Source organism: Ailuropoda melanoleuca, unplaced genomic scaffold (genome assembly GCF_002007445.2).
Source record: "Ailuropoda melanoleuca isolate Jingjing unplaced genomic scaffold, ASM200744v2 unplaced-scaffold6034, whole genome shotgun sequence".
Taxonomy (NCBI): domain Eukaryota; kingdom Metazoa; phylum Chordata; class Mammalia; order Carnivora; family Ursidae; genus Ailuropoda; species Ailuropoda melanoleuca.
Window position 1 is genome coordinate 836,569 of NW_023234215.1, and position 11,925 is coordinate 848,493.

The following is an 11,925-nucleotide window of genomic DNA, read 5'->3' on the forward strand; positions in this document are numbered from 1 at the left end:
GCATGTGCCCTGACAGTTTTGTTTGATGTAATGCAAGTGCCTGCCTGACTTAAGCTTTGATTGCTAAGGCATCCTTTTCAAAGATGGCTATCTGGAATAAATGTTGCCCAGCAGGCTAGAGAATGATCACATCACAATAGCCCTACCAGCTCAGGCTCCTTTATTTTAGAGATCTTGCTTGATTTCAGTAACTGACCCCTGGGGCTGTTGTTTTTTTCATTTCCAAGCGCTTTAAATTCCTGCTCATATGTTTTAAATTCACCAGTAAAGAGTGAGCTTGAGAAACCCTCAGGCCCCACTCTTGACCCCAATAAAAGCAGTATCCCAGGCTTGCTTTTTTTTCTCCCTGCCCCCCACAATCTCGCCATGTGGCCCCAGGAGTGCCACATAATCTCCAGGATTTGTAAGTAATAAACCTTTTTTCCCCCCGAAGTTTCCTGATGGTTAGGACACATTGCAATCATACAAGAACCACAAAGGCCAGCCTAGCCACAAAACTGGTTATCCAAGACTGAGATCTGCACACAGCAACCTCTCTGTGTTTACTAGTATGTTTGCATACATGTGCTACTAGGCTAATTACAAATGCACAAACAAGCACTTGTACTATTTCCATGTGCCCAAAAATATTTAGGTTTCAAAATCTAAAAGAAAAACTAAATGTAAATATTATTGTAAATATCATTACTTAACCACATGCATATCATCTTCCGTTCCTCTTGATACCTCTCACACAGACTTTTAATGTAATTCTTTCCGTATAGGTAGAAAAAAAAAACTACTAAAGAATGGAGAAAACATTAGCTGAGAAATACAGTTAATGTATTAATGCCACCACTCTAAAACCCTGGGTGATTTGCTTCTCCTGTATAAGCAGAAGTGAAAGCTGAATGGTTTAAGAGCACAATTATGATGTCAAAGAAGGATTTACATTTACTCATTTATTGCACAAATGTTGATAGTCTAGTTAGTCCCAAGTACTAGGCAAGTTACCATAGAAACTAGAATTCAGAAGACAAGGTCAAATTCTCACATGACATGAGTGAAAGGATTACTATACTCTCCTAACAGGTTCTTGGCATGACAACTTTCCCCATAGAAGACTGTATGGGTATCATAGGAAGTAGAAATCAGTTAGGAGCTGCCCCCATAAAAGGATAAAGGGAAATTTCACAGAAATGAGGAAGCTTAGTGATAGGAAAATGAAATACTATTTGAAGAGAAGGAAAATACAGAGAATAGAAATATAAGAAATTAACTTTGTCTTTTGTTGCTAAAAATACAAGGAAATGAAATGCCAAACCTAAACTCTAAGAATCTATGTCCCAGGCTCATGGATAACCTGGCTGGGTGCACAAAGAAGTAAAAACATGGATGTTATTCATTTTAATGTAAGACCACATGGTGACATCAATGCTTTTGTTTATTTGAACTTTAATCCATTAATATATACTTCCAAGGACCAAATATATAAGTAATTCCTTGTATTTCCACATGAACATTTACTTCTGGTGTTCATAAATAGTTCAGGATGATGACCTAGACATTCTTCTAGCTTTCTTCATTTTTTTTTTAGGGATTTAATTTATTAATTTGACATAGCCAGCAAGAGAGGGAACACAAGCAGGGGGAGTGGGAGAGGAAGGAGCAGGCTCCTAGTGGAGCAGCCTGATGTGGGGTTCGATCCCAGAACGCTGGCATCACGCCCTGAGCCGAAGGCAGACGGTTAACGACTGTGCCACCCAGGCGCCCCTCTTCTAGCTTTCTTCAGATCCAATTTATTTATTTCTGTTTCTTGTGTCAGTCTTCTTTGTCAAGCAGCCTGGTTTCCCTGTCGTCACCCTCTGCCTAGTACAGCACTGCCCCTCCTGTTTGAAATTCAGATCCCTTAGCTTCTTCACATGAAAGGCAATGACATCTTCTGTGATTGTTTCCATTCGTCTGTGTTCAGTTTCTCTCTTTTTTTTTTTTTTAAAGATTTTATTTATTTATTCGACAGAGATAGAGACAGCCAGAGAGAGAGGGAACACAAGCAGGAGGAGTGGGAGAGGAAGAATCAGGCTCATAGCTGAAGAACCCGATGTGGGGCTTGATCCCGTAACACCGGGATCACGCCCTGAGCCAAAGGCAGACGCTTAACTGCTGTGCCACCCAGGCGTCCCCAGTTTCTCTCTTAATACCTCTTAAGTCCCCCTTCCCTAGGAATGATATGTTAATTATCACAAGTAATGTATCTTTTCTATAAAAGGGTGTTTCATTGCTTCTCATTTATATTACGTTCCTCTAACTAGATTAATTGTGCTAATTAACTCACATCTTTGTTAGTTTGCTGATTTTGATGTTGTTACTTGTATTCAAATTTATCTGTAGATTTCTGGCAGGATCAAATGTTTATGTCCTATTGCAGATTTCTTATTAGAAGAGCTATATCTCTCTTTTATTTCTAGATATTATAAAATTTGTTCATATAGAATAATTTTTAAAGAGGTATATACAATAGTGGCCTTTTGTGAAGTAATGAATTTTAAAATAACTTTTAATAAGTTAATTTTGTAGTAATTGTTATTTCAAATTAAAAATGGATTATATTTGCATATGATTTATAGCGGTCTTTATGATAAATGATGAATTTATCTAATGCTCCAAATTTAGACCAGCATTCAAAGCAAAAAAATGAGAAACCGTATCAATTATTTTATGTTTATTTCAATTTTGAAAGCTTACCATTTATTGTAGCTTATTATCTTATCACAAACGGTAAAATTTAAACATGTTTGTGGAACTTCATTATCTCTTAAACACAAATAATGGGCAATATTTTCATCAAAAATATTGAGACTTAAGGTGTAAAGCATCAGGCCAGTCACAGTGGCCATCTGGAGATGAGTAATGGCTCCTATGGTCAAAAACCTTTGTTGAATTAGGGAGGGCGTGCAAACTTTTTTTATGGTTTATTCAACCACATTTTTTGGGAAGTATAGAATAGTAATTGCATTATGTTCAAGGTGTTAATATGAAGTTATAAGTTAGCCAAGAAATGCTGGGCAGATCATTAGGCTCTCAAGATGAGCATGACTTAGTTCTTAGGATGAACATGTTCACAGTTTAGTGTGTGAGTCAGTGATGAGCAAAGTGTTCTGAGAAATCAAAGGAGACTATTGCTGCCATTGTCCATACAAGTCATGGCAAGTTTCAAGAGGAGGAGATATTTGAGTGGTTCTTGAAGGATAACCAAATATTATCAGGCAAAGAGAAAAGTATTCCCTGCAATGGCAACAGAATGTACCAAAGCAGACAGCAAAGAGTGCACCTAATGGGTTTGATGAGAAGTTTTACAAAGTTTGAGCAAAGAATATGTGAGGAAATGAGTCAGAAGAGGAAGTCAAGGAAGCGATTGAAGACCCAATGTGAAGTCTTCGTATATTCAAGGTGAACATATGCTCTTCACAAAGAAAGCTGTAAGAAATCAATTTCATTTTCAAGTGGCTATTCTGTAGTGACATTGCTCATAATCTCATACCTTTTCATTTGAAAAAAGCACCTCAAGATATCATCTGTTACAGCCATCAATCTTCAAGGGAGAGTGACGAGTCACTATTTTGTACTTGTAGCAATGGTCTTTGTGATCCAAAAGTGTGTGAAAATCAAGTTCAGACAGCCACTAGACAGCAGAGGTCAGATGTGTATCACTGAGATGTTGAAAATAGGTTTTTAAATAAAGAAATAATCTATTTTTAATTTTTCTTAGATGGCAGATCTTGCACGGGAACATTAGTGGTTCTTTTGGAAGATTATAATGATCACCCACCACAGATTGATAAAGAAGTGACAATTTGTCAGCACGCTAAGGATTATGCTGTTCTCCAACCTGTAGATGCTGATGGACCTGAGAATGGGCCACCTTTTCAATTCTTTCTGGTTAATTCTGCCAACAAACTTTGGAATTTAGAAACAAAGGATGGTATGTAATTATGCTAAATCTTCTAATCAGTAGGAACTTAGGATGGCTGTTGGTTTTGACATTCACCTTAGTTCATTATGATAAATAAACATTCATTTTGGTAAATTATTTTATTGATACCCCCAAAAAAGATAATACCTTGCTTTTTATTTTTTTATTTTTGAAAAGCTCTTGTTAGCATTTAATGAATCTCCCTCCACATGGCTTCAAGCTCCCAGGACACAGTCCTAACCCCACACCCCTTACTCTTCTCCCCTTTTCCACTGAAGAATCTGGCCTCCACGATGACAGCCTGTTTGGGGGGCTTTCCCTTCCCCCAGAACTTCGCAGTACCCGGGGCGCAGCACATCAATGGTAGGGGCAGCTGCAGTCTTGCTCTTGTCAGCATTTACCCGTGTCTGCTCACTGACCGAGGTTCAGTTTGTCAAGGTCGACAGCTGGGCAGAAGCTCTGGTTCCTCTTCAAGCAGTAATGCCTCATACTAACATTTACAAAGTGACCTGGATGATGTTTGTCAAAGCCGATCCAGCAGTGACGCATGCATGCCGCCAGCAGCAGCCCGGCCTCCCGGGTGCTTCCGGTGCTAGCCCACGCGGCAGTGGCCGTGCCTCCCGTGGCTCCGAAGCTTCCGGTTCTTCCTCTGTCTGAATGGAGTGTTAGCAGCCCAGACAAAAGAGTGATACCTTACTTTTTAAAGCAATGGATAATATATTTATGTTTAGATTCTTGTTCCAAATATCTTTTAAGAAAACACATCAATCCATTTCAATATACTATTTGAGTAACGTTAAGTATAGATTAGTCTAAAGTATTTTGTGTACAGCAATATTACTTCTTTTACCTAGTTTTTCAAGAAATCAAAACCAATTTTTAGAAACAAAAATGAGGGGCATCTGAGTGGTTCAGTAGGTTAAGTGTCCATGGGCTTTTGATTTCAGTCCGGTCATGATCCCAGGGTTGTGAGATTGAGCCCTGTTCTGGGCTGGGTGTGGAGTCAATTTAGGATTCTTTTTCTCCCTCTACCTCTGCCCCTCCTCTCTCTCTGTCTTCTCTCTCTGTCCTCTCTCTCTGTCTCTCCCTCTTAAAAAAAAAAACAAACAAACAAACCAAAAAAAAACCATAGAGTTTTTCCTTTAAGCTAAACTCTGCACCTTCTGCCCCGCACCCTGCCCCAAGCATACCAAGTAGGAATAATATTGCTAGTGAAAGGTCCTATCAATATATATTCTGTCTTTTTTTCTCTAGGTAAAACTGCCATTCTCCGTCAGCGGCAAACTCTTGATTATAACTATTATACTGTGCCTATTATAATAAAAGATAGACATGGTTTAAATGCAAAACACATGTTAACAGTGAGAGTCTGCGACTGTACAGCCCCGTCTGACTGTAAAATGAATACTAAAAACGTGAGAGATGTTAAGCCATCAAATGTGATACTTGGAAGATGGGCTATTCTTGCCATGGTGCTGGGTTCTGCATTGTTGTTATGTAAGTATAATTATCTAGAATGTGTTAGTTGAAAGCTTATCTAATATTTAAAATATACATATATGGTCGATCTTTATTTAATGACCTTTATAGCCTTCGGTAAATGTGTCCTTTTAAAAATCTTGTGTGTACTGTATGCCTAGGGGTTTCGATTCACAGAAGAAACATATCAGTAAGAGCAAATTAAATTTAAAGTAATTTTTGGAGGTGTACCCTTAGTTCTTTCAATAAGAAGGTGTGAGATGCTGTATAGATCATTTCCTCTTCTTTGAGCTCATTTTTCCACAAGTAAAATAAAGAAATTGGTTAAGATTCCTTCCCATACAAAACATAGTCTTTTAGCGAGCCAGGTTTACACACAGGAAGAATTCGTGACGAGTATTCCAAAATTCACTTAGATCTTTATGCTCACTGTTATTAATGAAGGGATTGAACACACGTCTTAAGAAGACTTCAGTGAGGTGTGTCTGGCTGGCTCAGTCAAGAGAGCACAGGACTCTTGATCTCAGGGGTGTGAGTTTGAGCCTCACGTTCGGTGTAGAGTTACTTAAAAATAAATAAATAAACTTTAAAAAGAAAGAAACTTGGAATTATTAAAAAAAAAAAAAAGGACTCCTGTTAGTGGAAAATGGTCATATGGTGAACCACAGAGGAAAAGTAACACATGCAAAGAATGTTAAGATTTTGCATTCTGTGGACTTTTTTTCAAGATGCAAAAGTGATGGAAACCATTGCCCACGCTTCATCTCTCCTTCCTACTCACCCTCCCTCATGCCTTCCTTTCTTTTTTTGACAATGTATTTGAATACAGGACCTATTTGCATGTACAGCCTTTCCCCATAGTCTTCACTGTGTCCTAATTCACTGATTTGAGTTTCAGGTTAAACTAGACGTTCCCCTTAACACGGTTATTACTTGACATACACTTTTAAAACTGGGCCCAGATTTTAGATCACTGCCTTTCGTGTTTGTATTTATGCCTAATGCCCTTTGAGTGTGTTTTCTATCGATTTGAATTATCAATAATACTAGCTTAAATTTCAATCAAAGGGAGTTAGTATTTCAGTGCGGAGGAGAAAAGAGAAACGTTTAAGTTAATTCTGGACTTGAGAAGAGACCTGTTGGTAAACTATGCTCACTTCATCCTTCTTACTTGTATTGATTTCTTTCTCATTTTGCTAAGAACATAATCTCAACAAGACAGAAATGGTCTATATGCTAATACATTTGTTAATATTGTGTTTTAAATTTCATGATCCAAAGAGATCTCAATTTATGGAACAAATTCTTCAAAGTTCTGTGAAGAAACTTTAAAAAAAACATGATTTAAATGATATACACCTGCATGAAAAAAATACTATTTTACTTAAATACTTTTTATTTTTTAGGTATTCTGTTCACTTGTTTCTGTGTTACTGCTAAGAGAACAGTAAAGAAATGTTTTCCAGATGTAGCCCAGCAAAATTTAATTGTGTCAAACACTGAAGGACCCGGAGAAGAAGTGATGGTAATTAGATTTCACTTTTGTATGACTTGTATGTTGATCGAATGGTAACTGCTGATTGTTACATAATAATAATAATAACAACAACTAATATTTGTTGAGCACTTACTATGTCAAGCAGAACTCCACATGCTCTGCATGCATTAACTTTTTTTTTTTTAAGATTTCATTTATTTATTTGAGGGACAGTGAAAAAGAGAGAGCATGAGCAGTGAGAAGGGGCAGAAGGAGAGGGAGAAGCAGACGCCCCACTGAGCAGGGAGCACGCAGGGCTCAATGTCAAGGCCCTGAGATCACAACCTGAGCCAAAGGCAGATACTTAACCAACTGAGCCACCCAGGAACCAAACTTTGTAATTCTATTGTATTAGTTTTGTAGGACTGCAAAGAATCACAAACTGGTAATTCCTTGACCTATGGCAGTATAAACCAAATTTTCATATGGCAGTCTTCTCCCTGTGTGCATGTCTGTGTCCAAATTTTGCCTTACTCACCCTAATTGAGTATGGCCTCATCTTTATTTAACTAAATACATATATAATGACCTATTTTGATACAAGATCACGTTCTAAGGCCCTGAGGGTTAGGACTTCAACATAATGAATTTTGATGGGAAAGAAATGAAAGGAAATTGTTAGTTTCAATTCGACTCACTCACCTTATAACTTTAACTTTATTTTCAGGAAGCAAATATTAGACTCCCCACACAGACATCCAACATTTGTGACACAAGCATGTCTGTTGGCACTCTTGGTGGCCAAGGAGTCAAAACACAGCAAAGCTTTGAGATGGTCAAAGGTGGCTACACCTTGGATTCCAGCAAAGGAGGTGGACATCAGACCTTGGAATCTATCAAGGGAGCAGGACAGGGAGTAACGGACACTGGCAGATACACGTATCACGACTGGCACAGCTTCACCCAACCTCGACTTGGAGAGGTGAGTGCCAATGTCTTTGAGTTCGTATTCCATGAAAGTTAAAAACTATTTATAAATCAGGATTTCCCAAAAGTTTTACTCCTCAGGCACCTGGAACCCATCACCTTTTCAGTCTTTATCATAGATAAGGATTTCAGGCCCAAGCCCAAAGGAAAAAAATGATCTTTTCAAGTTTAATTTTTAAAATAAGGTTTACAAAACTGCACAACTATCTAGGAATGGCATGTGTATACATGTTTAGGAAGTATAAGAAGACCGATAGCTTCTTCCCTAAAAATTACCAGGAAGATCATCTGAAATGAAAGATTTGTATAGAGTGAGGCATGGATCATAAATTACAAACATTTTTTAGTGTACTGAATCTTCCGTCTAGTTACGAAGGCCTAGCTATCGATGTCGACCAGATAGACCGTTCAGCTTTTATTTTTGGGTTTTAGTTCCTTGTTTTATGTTCAGATTAATCAATATTGGTTAATATTAGCCAGTTGAATATATTACGTTGTTGTCACTATATAACTGTACATAAACAGAAGAATCATAGCCTATATTGGTCCCCCCAAGTATGTGAAGAAGCTACAAAGATACATGGAAACTATACAAATCTTATGTTCAAATGGGAAATTGTAAATTAGCTTTTTGATTTGTGTGTATCTTTAATTTTCATAAATGTGTTCTCTAGGAGCATTTATATATCTGCTATATTTTCAGAATGAATATAATACAGACCAATCATGTGCATTTTTTATATGTAGGAATCCATTAGAGGACACACTCTGATTAAAAATTAAACAGTAAAAGGTAAATCAAAGACATTATTTTTATGCTAATATGTTTAGGTGTCTTTAAAAAAATAATAAAATGTGCTTTTTTTTTATACAGAAGGTGTATCTGTGTGGACAAGACGAGGAGCGTAAACATTCCGAAGACTACGTGCGTTCCTATAACTATGAAGGAAAAGGGTCTATGGCCGGCTCTGTAGGCTGCTGCAGTGATCGGCAGGAAGAAGAAGGGCTTGAGTTTCTAGATCATCTGGAACCCAAATTTAGGACGCTAGCAAAGACATGTGTGAAGAAATAAATGTGTGTTTTAACAGAGAAACATCTACAAATGCATATGTAGGAGTTTATTGAATGTAAGATGACAGCATCTGCTAATATGTTGTTTATTGGAAGTAAACTTTGAGTCATGTATAGATAAGGATACTATAAATACAAAGCTCCCCTAAAGTCTCCTCGTCTGATATAACTTCCATATTCTCTAGAAAGAAAATTTCGTGTGTTAATTTTCTTTTATACGCATGTATATATTGCCCTTTTCAGGACTCTACCAACGCGTGTTCTTGCATCTTCTATTTGAAAACTTATGTTACTCTCTATGCTAATGAAGTGTGTGGTGGGAGACCTGGGTATTGTCGAGGCTAATGAAAAAAAGAATTTTAATTTGACATGAAAATTAAATTTTTTTTTTCAAAATTCTGGGGAGATTGCTCTTAGAAATACTCTTAGAAATGTTGTCTTTGGTGCCAGAGAATTGATTCCTCTACCTGAGTGGCTATGTATTGAAGGACTTTTAAGTATTCTTTGGTGCGGTCTTCAATTTGGTAAATAAATACTCATTTCTCACTACACTTTCACGCTGCGGCGGTGCTCTCAGCACGGTTTGCTTTCAGGAGCCTTCAGCACTGGGTCCTTGGATCTCTGCCCCTGTGGATGCATAATCAGGTTCCTACAGCTTCTAGGATTGTTGGAAAGGCAGGGACCAGAACAAGCCCACAATAATGTGAGCCACAGAGATTTTGTAATGATCAGATGGGAGGATTTCCAAGAAAGAATTGCAACCTTGATGCCCATGGTTTGACTTAGACCCACAAATATGTTTTGTTTGCCCACCAGGATGTACTATTACCTTTTTAAAACATAAATACCTTGGCAAAAACATGCACTGTCTAGTTTGACAGAGGCCCACCATCTTCAAGTGTTTGTGAAACCGCCTGGCAGGCATTAGACTTGCAACCCTGATCTATGGTGCTTAGCCTTTTAAATATGCTAAAAATGGAAGGAGCATCCATATTGGAATTTAACACTCTGCCTACCTTGGTAATTACTTTAAGAGATTAAAAATCAGAAATAATGAATTTCTAGCATGTAAATGTTAAAACATGGAAATCTATGAAAGCAACACTTAACCAAACAATTGTTGAACAATGGATAAATGAATGAACACGTGAGTTAATAGATTATTTTGAATGTAATTTAGAAAGAAGCCATATATTTAAATAATATTTTAATAGTCTTTTGTGCCAAACTCTCTAAATTTACAGACAATACAGTATATATCACATGGAAATTTCTCATTCCGACCAAAAACCTGTTTCATTTTCTTTAATCTATTAACTAGTTAACTATTGAAAAAAGGGGTTAATTTTTTTAAATTTTGTAATTATTCTTCTTATTCTCAATTACAGCTTCTGATTAAAAAAGCTGTTTCTTGATGTGAAATTGGATATTAGAGCAGGATATAAAAGTAGTTTTAAAAAATAAATATTTTATTTTATAGGATGTCCACAGTGTATGATTTTTATAGCAATTGTGAGTAAAATAATTTTGGGGGGTAATGCAATTTCTGTTGTCTGAGGTATACATTACTCTGACAATGGTACCTGCTTAGAAATCTTTAGGTATAATATTAAAAATTTGGAAATAAATCATGACATGTTATATTCTTGAATGTAGGTGCAGAACATTTTCTGAGCAATTAAAAACCATTAGCCAAACATTAATTTATATGTTTGTTTATGTTTTCATTTCTTGTATTTACTTCAATAGGAAAGAGAAATTTTATATCTGAACAAAAAGTAGAATTAAAGTCCAAAGGATAGCAAAATAAGATACACTAAAAGTATTATCAGAATTGTTAGAAAGTACAGAAAATGAATTTGTATTAAGCAGTTTGGGCTATTTTAAATATTTTGTAATATTATTAAAATTTATCTCACAGGGGATCTATGATTTGTCTTTTATTTAGGAAATCCATGTTCTCTGTTTACATTCAAAATTAAATGTTATTCGTATCACTGATAAAATTTATGAAACTCCACTGTCCTGTTTACCAATTTAGTTGGTTAATAAAACATTCTATTATTTTTATGGATTAGTTCATATAAGTTAATCATCAACCATCAATAAGTAAATCATTGCAAACTGTTCTTCCTTTTATTAAATCTATAGTTAGGGAAAATATACAATTAAGTTTTTCTTATCTTGATTCAGGTCTCAAAAGTATACCATGTTGAAAAAATTCCATGGGGATACCATGATAGATGAAAATTGATATAATTATTCTAAATTAGCTTTGTTAAATACCTCTAACTTTACTGAGCTTTCAATTCTCCTGAGTTTATTAAAAATATTTTATAAAGCTTGATATCTATGCTTGTGTTTACTTTTAGAAAATGGAATATGCTGTTCTTTGGAAATTGTTCACAATAGATGTTGAGTTGAGGAATTTTATTATCATAGAAAAGAAAAGCTAACTCCATTTCATGGTGTCTTAGCTTTAAAAACCCTGTACCAGTTGAAAATCCTCAGTTAGATTAGGGAGGGTAATGAAACAAAACAAACTATGTATATTTCTGCATGTCTCTGGTCTCTTATCGATGCTTTTCCAATAAATCTGAAGGAACACTGCATTTGTCTTTCTATTACACAGGGAAAAGAGAGAGCAGGAGAATGTGTTACTAAGAATGGATAGACCATTGTATATTTTGTAGGGTTTGGGAAAATTAAGGGAGCATAATTTTTAAAAACTCTTTGAAAGCATAATGCTGCATAAAATAATAAAAATCACAATCTCAAATTCTTATCACTAACAATAAAATAACCACTTGCAAATATATGAATAAACAAAATAAGAAGCATCATAGAAACAAATCCGTTAAGTACATTCATAACACACATTTTGTAAAGATTGATCAAATTATTTTAAAGTCTTCAGTGTTGAAGTACAAAAATTTGAGTAGATTTGAAGAGGTAATTG

The 11,925-nt window shown here is 36.0% G+C and overlaps 1 protein-coding gene across 3 annotated transcripts in view; it reads left to right on the forward strand.

Moving 5' to 3' along the window:
• Positions 1–11,576, forward strand: part of DSC1 (desmocollin 1) — a 30,789-nt gene extending 19,213 nt beyond the window's left edge. Inside the window, exons 12-17 of one of the 3 annotated variants that reach the window (XM_019807422.2) lie at positions 3,749–3,961; positions 5,207–5,449; positions 6,838–6,956; positions 7,636–7,890; positions 8,599–8,688; positions 8,770–8,787. In XM_019807422.2, the coding sequence (XP_019662981.1) occupies positions 3,749–3,961; positions 5,207–5,449; positions 6,838–6,956; positions 7,636–7,890; positions 8,599–8,667 (899 nt within the window). In that variant the 3' untranslated portion in view covers positions 8,668–8,688; positions 8,770–8,787. Of the gene's footprint in view, positions 1–3,748; positions 3,962–5,206; positions 5,450–6,837; positions 6,957–7,635; positions 7,891–8,598; positions 8,689–8,769 lie in introns of all 3 variants that reach the window. The other 2 variants (XM_002926662.4, XM_002926661.4) reach the window with 2 other exon arrangements.
• Positions 11,577–11,925: the final 349 nt, after the last annotated feature.